At 40.3% G+C, this 24857-nt stretch overlaps 1 protein-coding gene across 9 annotated transcripts in view; it reads left to right on the top strand.

The window, feature by feature from the left end:
- Nucleotides 1–24857, top strand: part of sox5 (SRY-box transcription factor 5) — a 205180-nt gene that overhangs the window by 144733 nt on the left and 35590 nt on the right. For 8 of the 9 annotated variants that reach the window (XM_042722035.1, XM_042722033.1, XM_042722034.1 and 5 more), the window contains one exon: nt 21708–21794. In XM_042722035.1, the coding sequence (XP_042577969.1) occupies nt 21708–21794 (87 nt within the window). Of the gene's footprint in view, nt 1–19256; nt 20242–21707; nt 21795–24857 lie in introns of those variants that run through there. The other variant, XM_042722036.1, reaches the window with a different exon arrangement.

Here is a 24857-nt window from a genome sequence, read left to right as displayed (position 1 = left end):
CCATGACTCACTCGCACACACACACTCATTCTTTCTTCCATCGATCTATCTCCCATCATTCCTGACTAACAAATTCTGCTTAATGAGAGCTGTTGATAAAGTCAGGCCTTTGTTTAAGCAGGCAGGGATCAGCTGTTCGGAGCCATTGTGTGTCACACTTTGCATATTCATTTCAGACTGATTACTGAGAGAAGGGCTCTCAGCTCTTTCCACAGGATCTATCTCTCTCTGTCTCTTACATCACACCACATTCGCTCTGTAATTAGAGGCCAGTTCCTCATGAATAATCAGAACCTGCTCCCTATGTGAATTAGCCAGTGTGTGTGCAAATACACATGTGAACATACTGACGATGGATGGATGGACGGATGGATGAATATACAGTCATGGCCAAAAGTTTTGGCAGTGACAAATTTTGTGTTTTGCAAAATTTGCTGCTTCAGTATTTGGAGATTATTTTTCCACATGCTTTTATTGTATACTGAAAAACAATGATAAGCATATTATAAGTTTTAAAGGCTTTTATTGGCAAACAAATATAATGAGTCAATATTTACAGTGTTGACCCTTGTTCTTCATAACCTCTGCAGTTCACTCTGGCATGCTGGATATTAGCTTCTGGGCCAAATCCTGACTGATGCTGATCCATTCTTGCCTTATTAGTTCACAACTGAGTTGATCACAATTTGTGGGCTTCTGCTTGTCCACTCGCCTTTCGAGGACTGACCACAGGTTCTCTTTGGGACTGAGATCCAGGGAGCTGCCTGGACACAGATCCAAAATTTTAATGTAATGATCTTTGAGCCACTTCTTTATCACTCTTGCTTTGTGACATGGTGCTCCATCATGCTGGAAAATGCACGGATCATCACCAAATTGCTAATGGATCACTGGAAGAAGTCGGTCTTGCAGGACGTTTTGATACCATTCTTTATTCATGGCAATGTTTTGGGGCAGAATTATGAGAGAGCCCTCTCCCTTGGTTGAAAAGCAACCCCACACATGGATGGTCTCGGGATGCTTCACTGTTGGCACAACACAGGACGTTCACCTTTTCTTCTCCGAACAATCGATATTCAAACAGTCGGAAGGGAGCTTCATCAGAGAAAATAACTTTGTACCAGTCTTCTGCTGTCTAATCCTTGTACTTCATGCAGAATTTCAGTCTTTCCTTGACGTTTTTCTTGGAGAGAAGAGGCTTCTTTGCTGCCCTTCTTGACACCAAGCCATTGTCCAAAAGTCTTGTCCAAAAGCTCTGCACTGGTGAAGACACGAATCTGTAGCTGACACCTCAGGAGGAGACGGTCCTGGCGCTTGCTGGACACTCTGGAACGTCCTGAAGACTTCTTCTCTGCAGTCGAACCTCTCTCCTTGAAGTTCTTGATGATCCAGTTAATGGTTCTTTCAGGTGCAATATTCTTTGTAGCAATTTCCTTGCATGTGAAGCCATTTTGATACAAAGCGAAGATGGCTGCACGTGTTTCTTTGGTGGTAACCATTGCTAACAAGAACACTATGATTGGAAGCACTTCTTCCCATCTTTTATAGCAATCAGTCTGTTCTTACAATCTATTTAGTATGATAGTGATTTTACCTGACTAGTACTCATTCACACTTTCACATGTCTGCTGACATGATTAGTCAATTAATGTTAGCTGGTCATTTTGTGTGTGAAGTTTTTAGCAATTATTTAAAATGCATCTGATCACTTTACACAATAATCTAGAAACAATGTGAATGAACACCACAACAGCTTAAGCTGCAAACTTTGCTAAACGAAATTTATGTCACTGCCAAAACTTTTGGCCATGACTGTACACAGGCTGATAGATAGATAGATAGATAGATAGATAGATAGATAGATAGATAGATAGATAGATAGATAGATAGATAGATAGATAGATAGATAGATAGATAGATAGATAGATAGATAGATAGATAGATAGATTTCTTGCAGTGCACACTGAACATTACTTACAGCTGAACCTGCTGTCAACCATGTGAAGAATGCAGACAAACAAAGCTAGCATTCACTGTAGTATTTATATACAGCAGGGTTTAGTGTGCTCTGTTTTTTGTTTGTACGGTTGTGTGGAGGTGTTCTACAACTGTTGCATTACTCCATGATTTGTCCTAGGGTGAGGTTACATTCAGGCACATGAAACAACATTTTGCTGCGCATACTAAAGTTAAGCAAATGCACAATTCACAAAGACTTCTGCCCTGTAAAGAATTTAAACATTACTGTTAATGTCTTGGCTGAGAAAACACACAAACTTCAAAGCTGGAGGTTTGTGGTTTTATCTAGTGTGATCACTGCTTCACCCTGTGAAGCCCTAAACATGAAGAAGGCAATATTGTCCCAAACTGCCTGTTAGTTTGTCAATTTTTCTCCCATATGTGCTCGTTTTTGTTGTGTAACTGTTAACCAACTTGTTTAGGAACATATTTAGAGTTGCCTGAAGATATTGCTGATCTGGAGAATTTTTATTTTATTTTACATTATGCTTTTTTATCTCTGATCTACTAGCCAAAGATGTGTAAGACTTTGTAAATGACAGGCGTTGGAGTTTTTCTGGCACTGATTCTGCTCATTTGTGTGAATATCCTCCTATTCTATGAAACCAAGCAGGATTTTGCTTCATTTACATTTGATTTTAATAGTTACGTCAGAGAAAATAGTTACATTGGAGAAAGCCACAAGGTCAAAGCAAGAGTCTGGCTGTGAAATTCAACAGCTGTCGTATACAGGAAGCCAAGAAAAATGTAAGACAACATATATAAGATACTTATAGAACTCTTGAGAACAAGAAAGCAAGCAAGCCAAAGAGTCCATTAGCAGGAGACTACAGTAGCGCATTATCTCTCTACTTTCTGTTCAAATAAAATGTGCAAACAAAAGAAGCCCTGGTCCCTCAAGAAGCACAGACACAGAGAAAAAGAAGCAGAAAAGAAAAGAGAAAAGAGAGAAATGAAGAGGGGGAGGCGGGCAGTGCATTGAGCCAGGGCTCTCATAGCTTGATAAAAATCCCTTTTCAACTCGCATGTCCATTGTTTGCTTGTGTACTTCACAAAGACCATTAGCTGCAAACGGCAGGTTATGATGAAAAATTAATGAATGCTTTAATCATTATGAAAGGGCCGTATTATTACCGTTCCCTTTCTCTCTGTCTCTCTTCCCGCCCTCCCTCTCTTTTTCACACGCTGCTTCTAGCCGGATCAATCACACGCTCGCATGTACACGCACATTCATCGAAAGTCACTCGCGTGCTGGAAACGTAGCTCTAGCTTGTGAAGAGAAAGCAGAAAGGGAGGGAGGAAAGGAAATGGGTCAGAAAACAGTAAGAGAAAAGCGAGAGGCGGCCAAATGCATCTCACTGTCCGTGTGAAATCGGGAGTGTGTTAGTCAGCGTGTTAGTGAGCCATTTGCTCACCTGTCCCCCCTCGCTGCTCCACTTCCCCTCAGATAAACAGCCTGAACTGAATCGTTTGTTATGACCAGATACCAGCCAAACTTATACTGGGTCAGGCAAGAATGTGTGTGCGAGTGTTTGACCAAGAGCAGAGCATTTGGCCTTTATAAACGAGCGTCCGAGTCTGTCCCTGATCGACTGGCCTTAATGATACAGCACATCTAGACACAGTTTCCGCATGTACCTGTTACTGCACAAACACTTTTTTGTAATAATGTGTGTCGGTAGGAAATAACAGTTTAATTTTACAAACATTCCTTTTGCCATTAATTGTAATAATACAATGAAATTTTTGTATACACAAGGAGTCTGACAACAACCAGTGCTCCACCCAGAGATCTGATCTCATCATCATCCAGTCTGTCTGGGATTACATGAAGAAACAGGAAAAAACTGAGACAGACTAAATCCAGAGGAACTGTGGCAACGTCTCCAAGATGCTACAAGAAACCTTCCTGTAAAGCTATCTGAAAAACTATGCACAAGTGCACCTAGGACAAAAGCTGTTTTAAATGCAAAGTGTGGTCGCACCAAAAGTTGATTTGATTTAGTTAATTGATAAATAAAATCTATTTATGACATTATTTTTGAAAGCACCCTCACTTTACAGCATTTTTACACAAGTGCCTAAAACTTTTAACAATACTGTAGATGGGCTTGTAGCATCCTTGAGACGTTGCCACAGTTCTCTGGATTTAGTCTGTCTCCACTTTCAAGACGATTTTCTGGATTTAGTCTGTCTCCACTTTCAAGACGATTTTCTCGATCAAATAGGATTCGGCCAAATATTGTCCTATCCTAACAAACTACATCAATGGAAATCTTATTTATTAAATCTTAATTTCGAAAATTGACACTGTGGTCAGGGTCACAATATATCAGGATTTAGTCTGTCTCCACTTTAAAGACGATTTTCTCTACGATTTTTCAGGTGTTTTGTTCTCTTTTTGTTGCTGCTTTACACAATGTTGATGCTAGATTTACCAAAAAAAAAAAAAAAAAAAATAATTACAATAGGCCATGTGTGTGGTGTGTCAGGCAGCAGCGTGCTGGTGTGTGTGTGTTATTAGCTTTAGTAATGGAAAGAGGGCAGGAGGGCTGTCAAGGGCTCAGAGGGAGCACAGTGTCTCTCTCAGGAGTCTGGACAGCAAACACACACACACAGAGCACTTCCTGTGTCATCCATCCACACACAAACACGCTCTTAAAGACTGACTCCAATCAGACAGCTATACTGCAAATTAATTTCATCCTCATCATGAACTACTCCAAATCTTTGAGAAGCCTTCTTCTTTGATGGTATGATCACGTTCCTCCTCCCCCCGGCTCTCTGTGGAGGAGATGTAGTCCTCACTAGTGCTTGGCAGTCTGTGTTATGTGGGGCACAGATGTTCAGGGTCTCCTGAGTGTACACGTGTGTGTGTATGTGTGTGTGTGTGTGTGTGTGTGTGTGTGTGCGCGCGCACGAGTGTATGTGTTTGTCAGCCTTGGCGCTGGGCTGAGCTTGATTCATGGTCAGGGCCAAGCTCTGGTTCCCTGAGCACTGAACCTTCACACACACACACACACAGAGAGAGAGAGAGAGAGAGAGAGCGAGAGAGAGCTACCAAGCTGAGTATACGTCATACAGCCCTTTACAGACAATGGTCTCATTCACCTTCCTGTGCCTCTCTTCGAGACCCCCCCCCCCCCCCATTTTTTTGCACACAAAACAGATCACTCCTCTCATCACAAACTCTCATCCAGAGTCCATAAAGTTTTTTTTGTCATACCAGCCAATGACGGGTAAATTAAGAAACATTTCCAGTCGTGAAAATTATTTATACATTGTCTAACTTTTGTATTTTGATGTATGTATTAGTGTATGTGTGCGTGTGTGTGTGGTAATGAAATTATATTTCCAACTATAAAATTGTATAATATTTACATTGTTTTTAATACAATTAAAAACAATGTAAAATAACTATGCAAAATATTCAAAAAATCATAAAATTAGAATTGTTTACGTGTGTGTGTGTGTGTATATATATATATATAAAATATACAAATTTGTGTATATTTTATATACTTATTTTATATAATTATCTAATATACAATGCTAATTATATATAGTTTTTAATTTTAGTTAGAACTTAGCTATTTCGTGATAGATAGATAGATAGATAGATAGATAGATAGATAGATAGATAGATAGACAGATAGATTGATAGATAGTATTATGATTAATTCCTTATAGTTTTTGTTTTTTTGGTGGCTTAATGCATAAAATATTCTGCATATATGTGACAAATTTTAATTTTGTACCCTAGGCTTATCTTTTTTACCCTAAAGTTGCCTTTAAAGTTCTCCACCTCAGATGCTGTTAGATGCCGCGCAGCCCTCTTGAAGTAACAGCATGGTCTTGTTTACGAGTGTTGGCCCCCTCGCACCGGATGGCCATGGAGTGAGCCGAGATTGATGGTTCAATTTAGACTTGACTAATTGAGTCCTTCTCCTTGCTTCTCTCTCTGTGGGAAGCTCTGGCTTCAAAGCCCATCCTGGGGTCAGCTGCCGCCCGGATGCCTTTATTATCTTACGCTGCCTCCGCCGGTCTGGGGTCAGACTGGAGGTGGCTTTTAATGCGCAGTGGGCCGTAAGTTGTGCAACTGCACTGTTTTATAGCATGACACTGAACTGTAGGGCACGTCGAATGGTGTTTTAAGATCAGAGCAAAGCTGCACCGCACACACAGTTACACAGAGCATACATCTTTTGTAAGACATGCGTGAGGGGGGTGTTCGGAGGCACTGGGGCATTTTATAAGACAGCACTTAGGCCCTGTCATTGTTAGCCGAGGGCTCACGCATCCATACCCCTCAATGAGAGAGAATAAGAAGGGTGGATACACTCTTCCATGAAGACGAAAGGGGTAGAAGAGCTCTGAAGCAGTTCAGCAGTGGATCTCTGTCTAGATCTCCCCAGGGTCTGCTAATCCGCAATATGACTGCTGCTGCTGAGTGCTTTCACACACACACGCACACACACACATAATATAACTGACCCCAAACACACATATGTGCTTGTACACACTCACATTTATACACAGTTAGGTTCTTCAGCAGTTTTTTAGGATGCTGTATCAAGTAAGAACAAACAGATCGAATAAGAAAAACTACCAAAGGACTTCTATATGCAGCTGTACAGAGACAAATTCAGGCACACAGAGTGCAAGGAGGGCATGCTACGAGCGCTGAAAGCGTCTGTGAGCGAAGAGGCAGAGCGTGGGAGAGAGAACAACTTCCATATGCAATTTCCAGCATTTGGTAGTAATTAGTTAGATGTATAAATTAACATTAGGAGGAAGCTTTTCACTGGAGTTGTTTGTCATTATCTTTCCCTCGCGCTCTGAAAAACAAGGGTTTAGTTAGAGACCGAGGAGAGAAGAAGAGAGAATGGAGAGCAACACAAAACAAAATATGGATCCGTAGAGTTATGAAAGAGATATTGATCTCAGAGGTGTAACCTGGAGAAATGTAGTAGCTAATAAATCAGTATAAATCTGTGAAAGAAAGTTGTTTTCCTCTCATTTCTTTCTTTTGCTCTATTTTTCTTAATATTAGTGCCTGAAAAGTGCAAAATTGTGACAGACAGACTTTAAACCTAACTATAAGAATGAATAATATGAATACAAATGATATCTCAACTGAGTGTCCTGTAAAACTATATTCAGATTTGCCATAATACCAAAGTGAGATTTCATAATGGATATTAATATGAATTGAATTTCTATTTAAACTGTTTTTAATGTATATTTATATTTATGATTGTCTCATAGTGATTGTCTCATATTTTTATGTCTGCTAAAGATTTTTCAGTCAAAGCTGATATTAATAAGTCTCCTGAGCTCTCACTAAAAATTTTGTATTAAAAGTTGATAGACAAACAGACCCTTTCTGAATGAAGTTTCGCTTCTAAACTCTGTTCACCGAATCTAGCGCAACAAAACACCATTTATTCTAACTCGCAGCCATTATCACGCTATAGAGATTTTTCTCAGTAGCTCCGTCAGTCTTTACTGGGAAAAGCACAAGATGCCTCCTTTTTTCCGAGTAGACGATTGCATGCCTGTTTATTTGTCTCCAGCTGAATCCAAGTCAGTGTACTTTCCTTTGAGGTTGGCAAAACAGCTGAAGACATGAGAGTTAACGGGGCCCTATTGTGAGCGTGCCATTGTTCCAGCATATGAAAGGCACATTCAAGTCAGTTGTATTGAATTGTTTGGGTCTGCCTTTCAGTTTGTATTCTTCTGCTGCCTTGCACAAGACAATCAATAGGGATGAGCCTTCTCACTGGATGGGTGATATTAGAGCTGAATGCCGCTTACTGGATGGGAAAAGCTGTCTGAGGACACACACACACACACACACACATTTAGAGCTTTTGGCATAACAGCGCTGTGGTCTCTTTTACTTTAAGTGTGGGCTTCGGATTAGAGACTTGGAGATGGACGTCTTTGTGCATTACTTGTGTGTGTGTGATTGTGATTGTGTGTCTAAAGTTTTGTTATTGACCTCCTGGTGTGGCATTAAGAAAGGCACAAAAGCCGGAGGTTCATGAATTAGACTGTGGCTCCATAGCAGGGCCATTATAGAGCTGACTGTTCCATAGCCACACCATTGTGGCTCAAGACTTGGACAGTTGCACACAGCCGTCATTGACGTGCATGAATTGGAAATGCTCCTGAGCCGTGATGGTTGAATGCAGGGTCTGAACATGAGGAATCCATATATTAGCAGCTCCGTTTGCCTGGCTAGATTTAATGATGTGCCTGTGAATTGCATAATATGAATATTACTTATGGAGACGTGCAGATGATGACTGATTTCGTGAGACGTCTAAGAACTTCTGTGTATGCGAACACACACGCAATTGCTACTGAGAGGCAGCCCTCTGAAAAAATAATCAGTTGAAGCAAATAAAGTGAGTTCTTCACCGTTTGTTTAGTTGTTAAACCTATGAAGCTCTGAGACGTTGAACAGTTGCGTGATTCTTATGCTAATTTGCAGAGCACACCCATATCTATTAACATGCTAATTTTATTTTGTGTGTGTTGGCATTTTTGAAGCTAATGCTAAATAATGGAATACAATATCCCATGAATATTCATCACAACTTTTAAAAACTGAGCGAGCTCTATAAAATATCACTCTCCCCTCTCTTTGATCATGCTTTAGTGGATAGAGAGCTTTCTGAATCTCCTATGCGTGAGAGTCCATCACAGCGCTGTTTTTTCCTGGTGACTTTTTGAAGCACTGTGTGTGTGATTTCTTTAAAGGGAATCTGCAAGAGGAAATATGGCAATAGCAGGCATACGCATATGGTTGAACCACTCGGTTTTGGCGTGCTGTTGCATTGTGGGTAATTGCGGGTCAGTGGTTTTGGTTATTTTTATGTGGCGTTACACATGGCTAGCATCAGCTCGCAAATCTCTTCTTCATATCCATTACACGCCCTTGTAAATCTAAATCTAAATCCATTCTCTCCTTTTCTAACACACATACATGCACTCGCTTGAGCCTCAGCAGGGTTAAAAAGGGATATGTAAAGTAAATTACAAAGCAGATTTAGGTGTATTTGCTTGGGTTGGAGTAGATTAGAACAAACAGTGGATGTGCACAGGCCAAATGTCAGGGGCCGCGTACACACTCACTCAGCCACACGCAACATGTGCAGCGTGCACACGCTCTCACACAAAAGTCTTCGGCAAAGGTAAACACACAGAAGTCAGTCTGTCTGGACATATTTTAGTTGAAGTTTGAATTTATGCCAGAAACAAGTATGCAAACTTTATTGGCTAATGCACTGCAAGTGTATACTTACATGCCGATTTCTTTTGGTAAACTCAATTATATAGAAAACTATTAAGAAAAGTCTTCAGAAATACCATGAATGGAAACAGTAAAGCTATAATTCAGGATGTGCTGCCAATGCTATACTAAGGTTAAGGGTTTAGGTTAGGGTTAGGAGTTAGTAGCTTTTTCAACATTGTGTAGGCTTAAGTGGTTTGAGAAACATATCAAGCGTAATATCCAGGTAGCTAGTTATAAAGGTTAACAGTTTGGCTAACATTTTCCAAGTAAAATTCTATTCTATTGCTCTGCCTAAGTTTACCTTGCTAATTCTTGCTATTGTGCCCATTGTGGCAATGCTAAGAATAAACTTGCATTGTATTATAAATTGCAATACATTTCAACTGCCAGAAGCATTTGCATTCCCATGCTTGAGGAGTCTTTTTTGGGCCTTAAAGTCACAGATCTTTTTGTCTGTATTGTGATGTTCAAGGAATGTAGAGCAGGGATTTTGCTCTATTCGTCAGTTGTTGATTGAATGGAGGCAGATCTGAGTGTTAGTTTGCAGTTGACTGTAAGAAGCAAGTTGGGTTTAAGCAGATTAAATAGATTGTCCAAAAGACTGAGTTATGATATTTCGATTAAATAAATAATTGAAAATGCACAGATGAATTGTTCACAAAAAGACTAAAAATATGAATTTAGATTTCCATTTCACGTCGAATTTAATGTGAGGACCAGCTAAGACTTTCCCTTGGGTATTGTAAACACAACATAGACTCATTTATTGACTCTCCATTACATACTGCATACCCCATACAGCCCTCCACTTCCTGGTTTTGAGCGTATGGGACTGAGGCCGGTAGTGGACACCAGTGACTGAATGAAACTCCGGTAGGGGGTCTTTAAACACGAGGGGGAAGCTCAAAATTAACCCCAGCAGTCCTGCGGTCAGGCAGCACACTTTGAAACGAAGCAATCTGTCTCCGCTGAGCGGCCCTAGGTCAGCACCCCTCGGCCTGCCAGAAAATAGGCCCTTTATTTAAGCCAGATGTTCAGAAACAAGCAAGGCGGATCCCAATCCTCCCTCTTTCCCTTCATGTGTGTCTCTCTTTCTGCCTTGCTTTGCTTTTGGACTCCTTCCTATTCCACCACTGTATTTTTTTTTTTGATCCCTCCCTCCGCCCCTTCTCCTGTCCCATGATGGCGGAGCACCCAGCTCACTTCTCTGGGAGAGCGTGCTCTAGCCTGGCTGTACGCCCGAGCCTGATCCCCTGCCTGGACGTGGGGACCGCTGGAAGACTGAACAGGTGTTCTCCACTTTTTGATTTCAGTGCATTTGAATTAATCCTGTCAGCTCAGCTGTTAAAACAACTGTCACCCCCAGCTGCTAGTCATTTTAGGCTGGATCTGACACACTCCGCCAGTCTATGGCAGCATGACATACACACACTCTCACCGTCTGTTCCCTGGCCCATTGTCATGGCCACAAAGTGTTCTGCGCACGCACGTACATATCCAGACACATACGCACAAAGGAAACACCTCGGCACATCAGCATAGATAAAAGTAAAATGAAATTGAATGTTAAAACATTATTTATAATATAAAGAACTGATTTATGCTTTCATACCTGCAAACAAGTCGAAATTCGCCATTTTGAATCGAAATATTGAATCGTATAAATCCGAAGAAGAGTGGGGGGGTCTGGGCGGAGAGAGAGAGAGCGAGAGAGAGAGATTGCAAGCTCATAGACAGGAGTGTGTTCGACCAAAGTCTATTTCGCGGTTCGACTTGAAGCAGCAATGCACAGATCGATCGCTGTATGACATCAAAGCAGATGGCTCCGCATGCTTTCAGATCCCTCTCGCAGTACTTTGATGTCCAATCGGTCTGCGCACTGCTGCTTCAAATCGAACACACCTCATCTCACAACCGGTCCGTTTTGACGGCACACTTACACTCACATCCGCATGTAAACATGTCGTCGGCGTGGAAGTTCTTCATTGTGAGTTAAACAGACACAAATTTCGCAATTTGTAATACAATATTGACTGTTTTTACTCAAGTTCGCTGACGAAGTTTCAGTCAAAGCCACAGCAGAACTGTTTTGTGTCTCCAAGCACATTGTTTTGATACTGAATGAACCTACGTTTTGAACGAATCAAGTGAGTCAATGATTCAGTAACCCATTCATAAACACAGTAGTTACTTGCCTCGTTTTTGAATGAATCAGCCGTTTGAATGAATGATTAATGACTCATCATTAAAACAGTCATTTACCATCATCTACTGGTGGTTTAGTTTCATATTTAAAAGTATTGCATTTTTCCCAATATTTTTAACATGTATGTTTAAAAATATTTAAAACATTAATCTTATAAAATTATTTATGCATTTGAAATTTTGTGGTGTAAATGCATTTATGGCACCTCAGCTTCATTAAACAGTCTGTGTAAATCATTGAATGTATAAAAAACATGGACGAAGTGTCTGTAACGTCACCCGTAGTTTTCTGAAGAGTATTTTTGAAGCCTAAAGTGGGCGGATCCGACCGTCACCATCTTGCAGTGTGTCACCGCGCGTCACTCCCGGATAATTGAAAATGGGCAAAGAGGCGGGAGCTGGTTGCTGTAACCACGCCCACCTAGCTCGACGGTGGTGACAGCAGCGGAAATCCACCTGTCACTCAAGTGGCCACGCCCTTAATTATGCAGAATTTTAAGGCTTAATATAATTTAAATGGATGAGTTTTAAAAACATTCACCCCCTTTACAGTTGTCATGAAGGACAAATTTAGCTATATAGACCAAAACCACTTTTTGTTCCAGGCTGTAAACATTTTTTTTTTCTGCTGTAAAGTTGGGCATTTTAACATGGGGAGTCTATGGGACTGACTCCATTTTGGAGCCAGCCTCTAGCTGCCAGTCGATGAACCCCCCTACAAGGGTCATATTCCAAACTATGTCACCTTTTTGACCTCTTGTGAGTTTGTAGGTATGGCTTTGGAAGCAGTGTTCACATTGAGCTTTGTAACACAGGTTTTATAGCCTGATGAGGTTATTATATAGCCATAAACCCTCATAGTGTGCATTATTACATGTGATCTGAATGCTAATGCTCCTCTTCCTATCCCATCTTCACCTCTTCTCGTCCTCCTTTTTCTCAGAGGTGCTGTTTCAGAGAGTGTTGTTCCTGTCATTCGTTTGGATCTTTTTCAACCTCCTTTTCTTTCATCCGGATTCACATACCCCTCAGTTAGATACAGGTTACACATTCTGGCAAATATTTCTCACACATTTAAATATCTGTTTACTTGTTTTTAATGCCAAGAGCACAGAAAAACGCAGTGGGTTAATTACTGGTGCATGATAAATGGTTGATCGAGGGAGTGTTCTGAAACTTGGTCTGTTTAGTTTTGCCCTGCCTTCTCTTTTCCATGCATTACAACTCGAGAGGGAATACATTTGTTTCACCAAAAAAAAAAAAAAATACGTTCAGGTGTGTGAGGAAATGTAGGATTCATTAGCTTCATTTAGGGCCAGCGCTCCAACCTAAGTGTGTCAGGTTTTCAGCGTTTTGAAGTGATGAATTCTCTTTCAGAGGGCTGGGCCACGTGCTAATCTCCTCGTAAGGCTGTTCTCACCTTTGAGAGAGAAAGAGAGAGATGGAACAGAGAGCACATATAAGCACTCTTGCACAATAGAATGTATAGTTTGTCATGTGTTTGGTATATTTGCTTACAGGCTTGTGACGTTTCGGGGACTTTGGACCCCAGTGTGCACACAGCGGTAAGAGAACAGAGGAAGGCCGTGGATTTAGCCCCCACTCCTCTGTTGTTTCTGCACAGATGAACCTCTCCATAGTTATTTTTTGTGCATTACAGTAGTCTTTCCATCAGTAATGCTCAAGCATTTCCCTGACTGTTGCTTTTGTAACTTATATTATACTGAATATTTAGCAATCGGTAATATTCCTCTCATACTAAAGAAACGGTCTCAAACAGTTTGAGGAATACACAGTCTGTTTTCTAATGGTTAGTTTGGAATAAGAAAATATATTAATGTGGATACAAGTTAAATACATATACACTAACACTAAGTCTCTTTTTTAAATGGTCACCAATGCAGCATTTATTTGATCAAAACAGTACAAACAGTAATATTGTTAATTTTTTTCCCAATTTTATTATTATTATTATTATTATTACTTTATTTATTTTACATTTTTTCCATCTTAATATATTTTTTAAAGTGTAATCTGTTCCTGTAATGACAAAGCTGAACTTTCTGCTGCCATTACTTCACTCTTCATTGTTACACTTTCCTTCAAAAATCATTTTAAAATGCTGATTTGGTGCTCAAGACACATTTATTATAATTATCATGCTGGTTAATATTTTTGTATAAACCATGATGATTTTTTCATTTTATTTAGTCTTTTTTTAATCAATTTAATGCATCATTGCTGACTAAAAGCATTTCAACTGTAATAGTTGTGCTTTTAATTATTATTTCATTATTTCAAAAGCTAATGCTTTTAATTATTCTACAAAATTGTACGTACAGTATATATGTTTAACACAGAAAAATATTCCAGTACCCCCAGTTGGGAATTTCTGTGTTAAAATGTGTTTCTGTTTGAACGCAACTGGGTACATTTCAGTTCTTCTAACAGATAGTGTGCATATTTGTAACTATATTTGAGGACCTCTAAAGTGCCGTGTTCCAGTGCATTTAATATGTTAACATTATTACGAGTGCACTGTACAGTCTGGCACAGTATGTGTTTAAATAAATGAATTAAGATGAAATAGACCGCTTTGTGCTGTCCCGTACCCCAGCTGGTGACTAACCAATGGAAATATAGCTTATAAGTGGGGCATTATTCCCATGACCAACCTTATCAAGCGATCAAAGTTTAACCTTAAAGCATGTGAATTTATCGCCATCCCCCACCCTGTCCACCTCCCCTCTTCCTGTCCTACAGATGAAGAGAAAGAAGGAATCGAGTCGAGGGATGTGCCGGGTGGTGGGTGCAGGGGTCTGACTGGCTTTGGCCAGGCTTGGGCAGCTTCTTAAGAGCTGTTAACAATCACCTAATGGCTCTCACATGGCTACCAGTATCTGGGAGCAATGGAGCCCACACAATGCTGGCCATTCTTACAGCGAGAGCATTTTAACCGCCCCAGGCACACAGAGACAACAGCAACGATTAAATCCAGAGTAAATCCGGAGTGTGTTGGGGGAAAGCATGCCTGTAGATTCCCTACTTCCTGTTTGCACAAGTCAGATCCATTTTTCCAAGCCGTTTTGCTTAGTGATAAGTATGTGCCTCATCAGAAATGCTGTTTGTGAATACTTCACAAATTCAGAAATGGAAAAACAATGTGAAGACAGAGGAAGTGAATTGTAATATGGGTAATAACTGTTTTCATCTGCCAGGGGCAGTTTGTTATGACAAGAGGTTAAAATGGAGACTTCTGAGTGGGTCTGCCTTGTGTGTGTTTGTGTGTGTGTGTTTTTATTTGCCTCCAAAATGCAAAGCAGCATTATCTTGTCAGCATAGTCTGCCTGTGTGTATGACAGGCCTGTGACAGCTGCTTTCTGAAAGCCACAGTACACTTCAACGTGACATACAGCAATTGTGATTTTAACAGACACCGCGGCCTCTGCCGTGCGCTTTGACAGATTTTATATATTTATTTCAACCATGCGTGTCAATACGTTTCAGTCTGTGTGATGTTGACTTTGCAAGAACAAGTGTTTGCAACCATATGTGTGTCTGTTGCCTCAGTCCAAAGCTTTTTTTTTTTTTTTCTGTCCCGCAGTTAATGCATCAGACTCGGACGAACACGTTGTATTCTTTTGTTGTCATTTTAAAGTGATGTAATGAAAGCGGGTGGCGGCAGGGCCCCGGGGCTATGACAGCTCTCTGCTGACTGGGCTGTGCGCGAGACGCACTGAAGAGGGGTTATTGCCACGAGACAGATTGAAAGTGTCATTTTCCATTATAGAGCACACGGAGGAAGCACAAATATGCCCTGGCCTACTTTAACAGGATGCCTTTGACAAGAGAAATGTGTGTGCTTTGAGGAGAGGGGAGCCCTGAGCCCAGCTTAACCCTTTCTTCTGACACCACAGCACAATAAATTTAGCAGATGATCTACTAATAATGGAATAACACCTTCATGTTATTTCAATTATGTATTACTTTGTCTTTTTCCTGTACATTGAAAGTGGGTGGGGGAATGTAATTTTGAGTGACTACCTGCTTAAATTAGCATACATTTAAAGTATAATTCCACAGTTGCATACTATATTTCAGACCAAAGTGTCTGCAAACAGCACATGTGATTATTTTCTTTTAGCTTTTAAGTGTTTTGAGATGTTATCATGTTCAGACTAATTCACTTAGCCTGCTATTTAAAAGCAAACAACAGCCAGGCTCGCCGCATATGGAATATAAAAAGGCTTTTTTTATCACTGTATGTGTGCATGTTAATTAATTTCTACATGTATGTACAATGGAATATATCTGTTTGCTTGTGTGTGTGCGTATCTGTAGTGTGGCTGATACTCAGATGTACGGCAGCCAGATTTGAAGTCTTGGACGTCCTCAGAGAACGTCTTAATTTTCTCATACTTTCTCACACGTCGTGATGGTTTTGCTCACATTCTTCTTCACAATGTCATGCCCTCCACGCAGTTATTTCAATCTGGCAGTGTAAATTTGGCACCATGTGAGAGGTGCCAGAATAAATTTGGCGGGAGTTTTGGTTCAAATCAAATTGGACATAAGCACCCACAACACCATCTGTCAGAGAAGGATTGCAGATATGTGAAGGGCACAATTCCGTCAGAGATAAACGACTTTTTCAATTTGTAAATCTCACCCTGCAACTTTAGTTGGGAATTATTTTCTATTAATTTACAGGAAATTGATTTATCGTCGTCTAAATGAGGACTAGAGCTGAAGAGCACACTTTGCAGCACTCGTGGGACTTCGTTTGTATCACACTGCGGAACATACTGTAAATGTAGTTCACACTCAGGCTTTTCACAAACATTCTATCAAATTCAATAAAACATTCAATGACAAATTTCTGTGAATTGTTCATAAAACTGTTTTTATGCTCATTCAGTACATCAGTTGTTTTGATTGTGACCAATTCAAACGAGGACTAACTATATATAGTTCTGTTTACCTATGATGTCAAAATGTCTTTTTTTACTGTCCAAAAAAAAAACACACACACACACAGTACAGATGGAAAACAAACAGGGTATTTTTCCAGCCAAGGTGTTTTTCTTTTTATATTTTGTATTAGAAAATTGTCCCTGTTGCCCTGGTGACTGCTTTGAATGTAAAGGGTGTTTAACATCCTGAACTTTAGCTTTAGCTTTGCTCTTTCCGCTGACTCTACACGCTTTACACGTTACGACTTTGCACAAAATCTCACCTTATCTCACTCCATCGTGCTCTGTCCTTCCATGTTTCTCTTTTTTTCTTTTTGCTTGTGTCACCTCTCTGAGACAGGAACGTTTTTTGAGTGAAAAGAAGAAAGAAGACATTCTCTGTGTGTGTGTGTGTGTGTGTGTGTGTGTGTGTGTGAATGTTTGTACAGAGTGTTGCTAAGCGTTGCCTTTTCCTCCATCAGAACACATAATTGGGACTTTTAGCTTGAATGAATGCTTTTGATGAGAGATTTGGGCCGATGTTTTTTTTTTCTTCTTGCTCAGTGCATTTCTAAACTCACAGTCTCGCAGTGTCTGCTGCATCGGGAGTAAACACGAGCGACCGCCGATGTTTGAACGTCCTTTAGAAAGAATTTTCAACACGGTCTCTGGGCAAATAACAGCCGTAAATAAATTGATCATCAAGGGTGATTATAATCATCTTTTCATTTGACAGGGGAATTCAGGAGCAGAGTTTGCAGAGCATGTTTGTTTCTGAATCAAACTTCTGCCATTCGCTTTTTAAAATCTCATGATCTTTCTTTTAAGCATGACACCCTAAATGACTACTGATCTGCACTGCATTAATTGATTACAGTGTTTTAGCCACAAAGGCAGTCATTAATTACTAGTTTTGTGACTGAAACCCATCTGTGTGTGTTTGTATTCACTCCTCAGAAAGATCTAAGCGCAGCTGGACTCCCGTGTGTGCGTCTCTCATGTTGGACATATATACGGCGCTGAACTCAAAGTGTGTGACGATCCTTTCTGTCCAACCTTAGATAAACTAGCTGGGTGCTTGTATAATTGGTTATTCAATCCTGACCTCTGTGGCGACTGGGAGCTGCTGCAGCGTGTTGCTTTCTGCCAAGAGCAGTCAATGTGGAGCCTGTTCTGGCGCTGCGTGCTGGGCCAGGCCTGAGCCAGGGCCTTTCCTGTGAGCCCTCCCCACCCGCGTGAAGCTGGCGCTGGGACACTGGCCCTTTTGTTGTCCACCGTGGGCCTGGCTCTCCTTGTCTCATTCCCCCTCCATCTCCCCACTTTTCTCCACTCCTCCAAAACCAACCCCCCACCCCCTCTTTCTTTTCCGAACAAAACATCTCATTGGCTTTGCAAATATGAGATAATTGGAAAAATGGAGTTGGCCGGGCTGAGTCAGAGCGTTTTGGGCAAAAAAATTGCATCGCAACAGCGTGGCATAGAGAAACAGTAAGTGAGTGATGAAATTGTTTGTGAAGTACAGAGCCCGGGCCGCCCTAAGTTGGACCGTGGTGTGTGAAGAATGAAAGTGCGCACGGTGGTGGCACATCTTGAGCGGTTCTTCCACGCTTTTGGGCCAGGTGGCCGGACATCTTGGCTACGGCTCTGCCCAGCTGCTGGAGTCCTCTGGAGCCAATGAACTTTAATAATGCCTCATAATTCACCTATTATTGTCAGATTAACTTCTCCTCTCCCATGCTGGCATGGCTGGTGTGGTGGTTGGTGAGTTTGTGATCTCATATTCAGTTTACAGATGAGTGTGTGCGACTGACGTGCTTGTTTGTCAGATCTGTCTGCCGAACATCCTGTTCTAGACACAACCAGAGACATACAGTGTGACTAGGATGGTTGACTGGTCCAGGGGTTATCCTATGGATCATGATGGTTGACTGACTGGTCCAGGGATTTCCAAAATTGGGTCCAGTTTTATAAAAAAAATACTCTCCTTTCTTATTAAAATTACAAATATTTTATTAATGCTATTATTCATATTTTATTTGAATTTTTTCTAACCGCTGTCACTGACATCTTGCTCACTATTTTTGGCACAATATTTTTTTTTAAAGCTGCTTAGGAACAATATTTCAGATTTCAGGCATTACAAGGAAACATTCTCATTCAATCATGTTATGTCTAATTGAAATACATCTTGGCACTCCTGCTCTCATACACACCCTTGCTGTGTGTTTTTCCAAGAGTCACACTGTTCTCTTTCCGTTGTACCCCTCAGGCAGTACTGGTCCCACCAAAAAATGTGCTCCCCACCCCGTAAGGGCGCATACGCAGGGTCCCACCCAGCTGCCACAAACAAGACCCCTTTACACTAATGCATACAAGCTGTGCTGCCGTTTTGGGAATAAACTAATGGAAGCAGTCCCAAAATTTCTGCCCTCTCTCACTTCTTTCTCTCTCTCTCTCTCTCTGTTATGCCCATATTTTTAATGCTGATAACCTAGCAAATACTGGATTTAAACCTGCAGTTAATATGTTTATCTTTTATCTTTGTAGAACATTTTATAGCTCGAAGTTTGCAAGTTCAGTTTTCAGATGGGTTTCAAGTATGTAATGTATTCTGAGCATAATGTGACACTTTCCAAAACCTTAAAGGAGATTAATGAAGTTTTTTTTTTTTTTTTTAAGAGAAATTCTCAGTTCATTCAAAGCCTCAAACCATTCCATTTCATTGCTATCTATAAGAAACAACTGATATATTAAAAGAGATCTCATTTGTGATTTTCAGTACACTACATTCAAATACAAGTCTTTATTATCCGTATACTTACATGATATAAAGACGCAGGTTAGAGTCTATTCTAGCATTTAATAATTCCAGCATATGTTGAAGCATCATATTTCATATTGAAATAACTAAAAGCAACATCACAGGCTGAAGTGAGAGGTGCTTCTATCAAAGGGCACCGCAACAGTCCTTTTCTTCCCAAACCATAATAGAGTATGAAGAATGAGATCAAGACAGGGGAGCTGCAATGAAAGACAGATACATCAGCCTATCTGCTTCCTTCTCCGTCCATTTTGCTGTAAACGATTGCATAGATCCCCGCTGCGGGCTGTCACATAAAAGAGGGCTTTCTATTTTTATTAATAGTTAAAGTGAAGGAGCTGTCAGCAGGGACAATAGCGGCCATGTTAATAAATAAAAATAATAACTATTACAGTGCTGTGGTGAGAGAGAGGGAGAAAGTGACATACTGAGACAGAAAGAGAGAGAGAGAGCAGGCAGGGGGGATAGACGGAGTGGCCATTTGTTGAAACCTTTCGTTTGTCAAAGCTCTCGGGCTTAAAAGCCTCTGTCATTGTTACGCACAGATGCCAGAATCGAGGAAAGAGAGAGAGAGAGAGCCGAGGGCTAATAACACCTGTTGGGGTGACAGTGAGACAGCTGTCAGTAGAAACAGCAGCAGTGAAGGTGATTGGCTGAATGTTAAGGGAGTGTGTCCATAAACCAAAGACTGTGTCTTTTACAGGCCTGAAACTGTCAAACTTTGAAGTCCAAAGGCAAGACCAGGAACGCAGAGGATATTCAGAAATACTCAAGAAACAAGAATGCGATAAACTTTAAATTGCAGACATGCCACTGAGGAAGTTTGACCACTAATCAGACATTAAATATTTGGCAAGTCGTCTTCTATTTGGCAAGTCTTTGAGTGTAAGTGTGTGCCGCCCACCTGGGGCCTGTACAGTCTATCAGTCGCAAAGACACAGGTTAGTGCTCAGTGTTTTAACTCCAGCTGAATTGGTAACGGTGCCACCTGGTGTTTTTACTTTGGTGAAGAAGTGTTTACGTGTGTGTGTTTGCTTTTGAAGATGTGCATATTCATATTCTGAAGGCTTTAGTGATTAAGATTCAAATGAGATATTTTTAAAGACCAGATTTATCACATAAAATGATATGGTATCAAACCTTTGACCTTCAAATTGCAATCATCATGCTTTACTATTTGAGGTACAGGATGAAAAAAAAAAGAATGAAGACAGGAAATGCAAAAGAAAAGGAAAAGGAAATCATACCTTAATTTATAGTTCATGCATACATGTATTTAAAGTCTTTGCTTTTGAAAATGTGAATTTCCATATTTGGAAGTGTTTAGTGATTAAGATTTAAATGAGCATGAATACATAAGTTAAATGAGAGAAAGGTGTTTTCAAAATACGGTTTGTCATATAAAGATATATACTGTCGAACTGAAGCCACAACATTGCTGTTGCAAGTGTCATGCTTTACTATTTAAGCTACAGGATGAAGAAAAACAAACAAAAATAAATAAATAAAAAATTGTAATTGAATGTAAATTTAGTTTGTATGTATCTTTGCGTTGGTAGATATTCCAAAGGGTTTAATGGTTTTTAAAGATGTTTTTCAAACATGATTTATCACCTAAAATAAAATGGAATTGAACCCATGACCTTGCCATTGCACATGTAATGCTTTACTATATGAGCAACAGGATGTGGAATGACAAAAAGTATAAAAATGAAACATAAAGGAAAAGGAAATCACAACTAAATATAAAGTTGTGTGTGTGTGTCATTTCTCAACCAGCTAAAATACTGGCCTCTGCCACTTACCACAAATACACACCTCTTTCACTCTGTGTCCCACTCTTCCTCTCATTTTTGTTTCATATTGCAGTTAATTGTTGTGATGGTGATGCTGGTACATGTGTGTGTGTGTGTGTGTATGTGTGTTAGAGAGGAATACAGAGGGGGTGTTGAGAGTTGTTGTAATTTTCCTCTCTCTCTCTCTTGTTTGAGACGTCCGTCCTTGGCAGGTTAGTAATTAGCGTGTGGGGTGGAGGGGTTAGCGGGTCCACGGGGTGTATTAGAAAAACAAAACGCACAGCCTCGATAATGTGTCCATTGTACCCGGTGCATTAAGAGCCTCTTTGTGTTAGCTGAAGCATAGGGCTAATGATTGGCTAACAGCAGGTGAGGAAGCCGCTCAACTCTCTCACTCTCTCTCTGTCTTTCTCTATCCTTCTCTCTCTCCATCTTCTCTTCCTCCTGCCCTACTGTTGGTGCCATTAGAGAGACGGGCCTTTATTACAGCAAATGGACTTTAAATGAGCTATATTGTGATGTTGCCTGCCTGTTGTTGTTGTATTTTTATTTTTATCTCTCTCTCTCTCTCTCTCTCTCTTTCTCTCTCTCTCTCTCTGTCTCCCCTCCAGAGACCCCCAGTATTGAGAGGCTGTTGTCTAAGGACTGGAAGGACAAGATATTGGCCATGGGTTCTGGCAACTTTGGAGAGATCAAAGGTAAACCCAAAGACTTTGTGTCTTCATGTGACCTCAGAATGTATGCATGTTATGTTGTCCGTTGTGTCTCTTTTTTAGTGGTACAAAACCAAAGTATTTGCTGTTTCCATTGGCAGTTGTGTCACAAGAGCTGGTTTTCCGGTTCTAGATTCGAATAATCACAGCTATAATTGTACGAATCAAATGTCACTTTAGACATCTTCAAGCGCTCCGAGAGCTCAGGTATGCTAATCCACCTAGTGCTAGCCTCTTCGCCGGCCCCGGTTAATGATCTGCCGGGATGACTTGCTAAGCAACAGCCTCGCTCATGTTAGCATGGTTAATGATACATCCTGTTAGGTCACTCAGCCGTAGCGAGAACACACTCCACTGTCACTTTAACAAGCCTCCATACACCTTCCTCACGCTTGCGGCGTGTTCGCGAGGCTAACTTGGGAGTAAATGTACTTCATTAAGCGGCTCAGAAATATTTAATCAAACGAAGCTTGTTCTCGCTCCTGGAGCAGAAAAGGGAGCACCATTGATCAAGCCGTCGGTGCGGTAACCCCACTGTGTTGACATTTCAGTAAGAGAGCATCCCCGCCACGACCACCGATGACTAACGGTTGGAAAGGGCCCTCGCCACTGTCCCCTCTCTGTGTGTGAATACCCTTTAAGATCAGAAATGGACACACAAATATACAAACTAGTAGGTCGTTTTAAATTAGGTGTTTTAATATTACACATAAAATGTACTGATAGCAAACAAGAAGTCAGAGGATGATTGACATTTTTAACCAAATAGAAACATTGAATCATTGAATCAGACGTCTTTGGGAATGGGTTTTGTGGAAATGATGGAAGTTAGCAAAACTGCTTCAATTGCTCCTAGCAAATTTATTACAAGCTATTTTGCCACTAGCAGGTATATTCCCTGAAATTAAACCAAGGTTGATAGTTGATCTCTACATTTAAATGGTGTTTTTCACATTGATACGGTAGAAGAACCATTTTGGTTTCCCCAAAGAACCATTCAGTAAACAGTTCTTAAAAAGAATCATTATTTTTTTTAATGTGAAGAACATTTTAATTATGTTTTTCCATTATAAAGAAACTTTTATCCAGTAGAAAGACCCCATGATACACCATAGATGCCAATACGGAACCTTTATGGGTGGATGGGTGTACTGAAGTACAGTATTGATCAGCGTTCAGAACCAGATCTATGCATTTAATAGAACAGATGCATTGTACTTTATGAAGTTGACTAAATATATTGTACAGTAAAGAACAGCCTGTGTTAACCACATAGGAGATGATTACAGAGCAAAAGAGACAGAATGAGAGAATAGAAGATGGAAAGAAAAGTGGTAATGGACAATAAGAGCCTCGGGCTAAGCTCTTTCTCTCCTTCTCTCCCTCATGTAACACAGCACTGTGCTGCTTTAGGGATTTATCTTTTAAGCCTAGTCATTAATTAGCAGTGAGAGCTGCTTGACAGGTATTACATTGTTACAAATTGGTTAATTACTGTAGTTTGTGACATGAGGCAAGGCAGTAAAGGCAGCCTTAGGATGTTTAGAGAGAGAGGAAACCACTTATTGATCCAAAGCTGAACTTTCAGTAGGCGAGGTAAAAAGCCTTCGGTTGTGATTGATGAGGCTGGTGTGTTTTCTTATGTGTGTGTATAAACACCTTCTGTCAACTCTTGACTTAGGGCATCTAGAGTATATTGTGTCAGAGGTCTATTCACATTTTAATGAGTGAATCTCACTGACTGAGCTAGGGATGTACAAAGCTACAAATGCTTCTAGAATAAACTAGTTGGTAAGTAGTCTGAATGACTAGTTAGTAAACCCTATGTAATAATGGTGGTTTAGGGATTTGTCCACCAGCAATGATCAGATGCATTCACTGTTTTTTTTGTTGTTGTTGTTGTTGTTGTTTATGGGTAAAAAACAGCTGGACAGAGTACAGGGGTCAATTTAAAATTTTTCTATAAAAATGTGTTCTAACCAGGCACAACAACAAGGTTTTTTTCTGCTGGCCCAGATGGGAAACAAGAAATTATTTATTTTATTTTTAGCAACATATTTTATGATTTTATTACTTTTATATATATTTGTTGTTTATTTACAAAGATACGTACATATATTTATTAGGTTTTTATTTGCAATAATAGCTGGAAATGATACTTTATCTCCATGAAAGTTGTGAATTCATCTACATATTTTTGTTGGAAAACAATGTCAAACAATGCATTATTAGTTGCATAATTGATATAAAATATAAATTAAGTTTAAAATATTTAAATAAATATTTAACATTTTAATTATTATTTTAAATAGTTATTTAAAATACTTCAATTTTTTAATAAAAAAACAATATTAATTTAATAATAAAAATGTATAGAAATTTTTAAACATCCCCTGTATGAGCAATAGGGTCTCGGAAATAAAGCGGGAAAGAAAGATCGCTTTGATCCCTCTTTTCTCTGGAAGACTCGTCACTCCTCACACAAGGCCCTCTCTTGTCCCGGGCCGGCTGAGATACACACCCTCTTGTGAAAGCTCAGTCTGGGAGCTGTTAAGGGGAGCTGCAGGTTTATTTTTTCAACTGGCTGCCTGTGACAGTTGCCTTTATTGTGCATTGTTGAGTGTGTGTGTGTGTGTGTGTGTGTGTGTGTGTGTGTGTGTGTGTGTGTGTGTGTGTGTGTGTGTGTGTGTGTGTGTGTGTGTGTGTGTGTGTGTGTGTGTGTGTGTGTGTGTGTGTGTGTGTGTGTGTGTGTGTGTGTTTGTGAAGGGGTTACAAATGGAACCTACTTTCACCTTCCTGCCAGGGCAAAGGGTCAGGTCAGCTGCTATGACTCCCTTCTTTCTCTTGCTTTCTTCATCATCTGTTTTTCCCTGGTGAGGAATGTGGCCCCTCAGAAGGTAGAGACCGAGAACAATGGGGGATTGTGGGGCTGCGCAGACGTGTGTCTGTGTGTGTGTGTTTTAACACAGATATATGACCTCAGACGCACAATTGCACACACATGAACTCATTAACAGGCATGTGCTCATTTGGACATTTGAACGCTTT

This window comes from Cyprinus carpio, chromosome B4 (genome assembly GCF_018340385.1).
Source record: "Cyprinus carpio isolate SPL01 chromosome B4, ASM1834038v1, whole genome shotgun sequence".
Classification (NCBI taxonomy): domain Eukaryota; kingdom Metazoa; phylum Chordata; class Actinopteri; order Cypriniformes; family Cyprinidae; genus Cyprinus; species Cyprinus carpio.
This window is presented reverse-complemented; position numbering and strand designations above follow the sequence as displayed.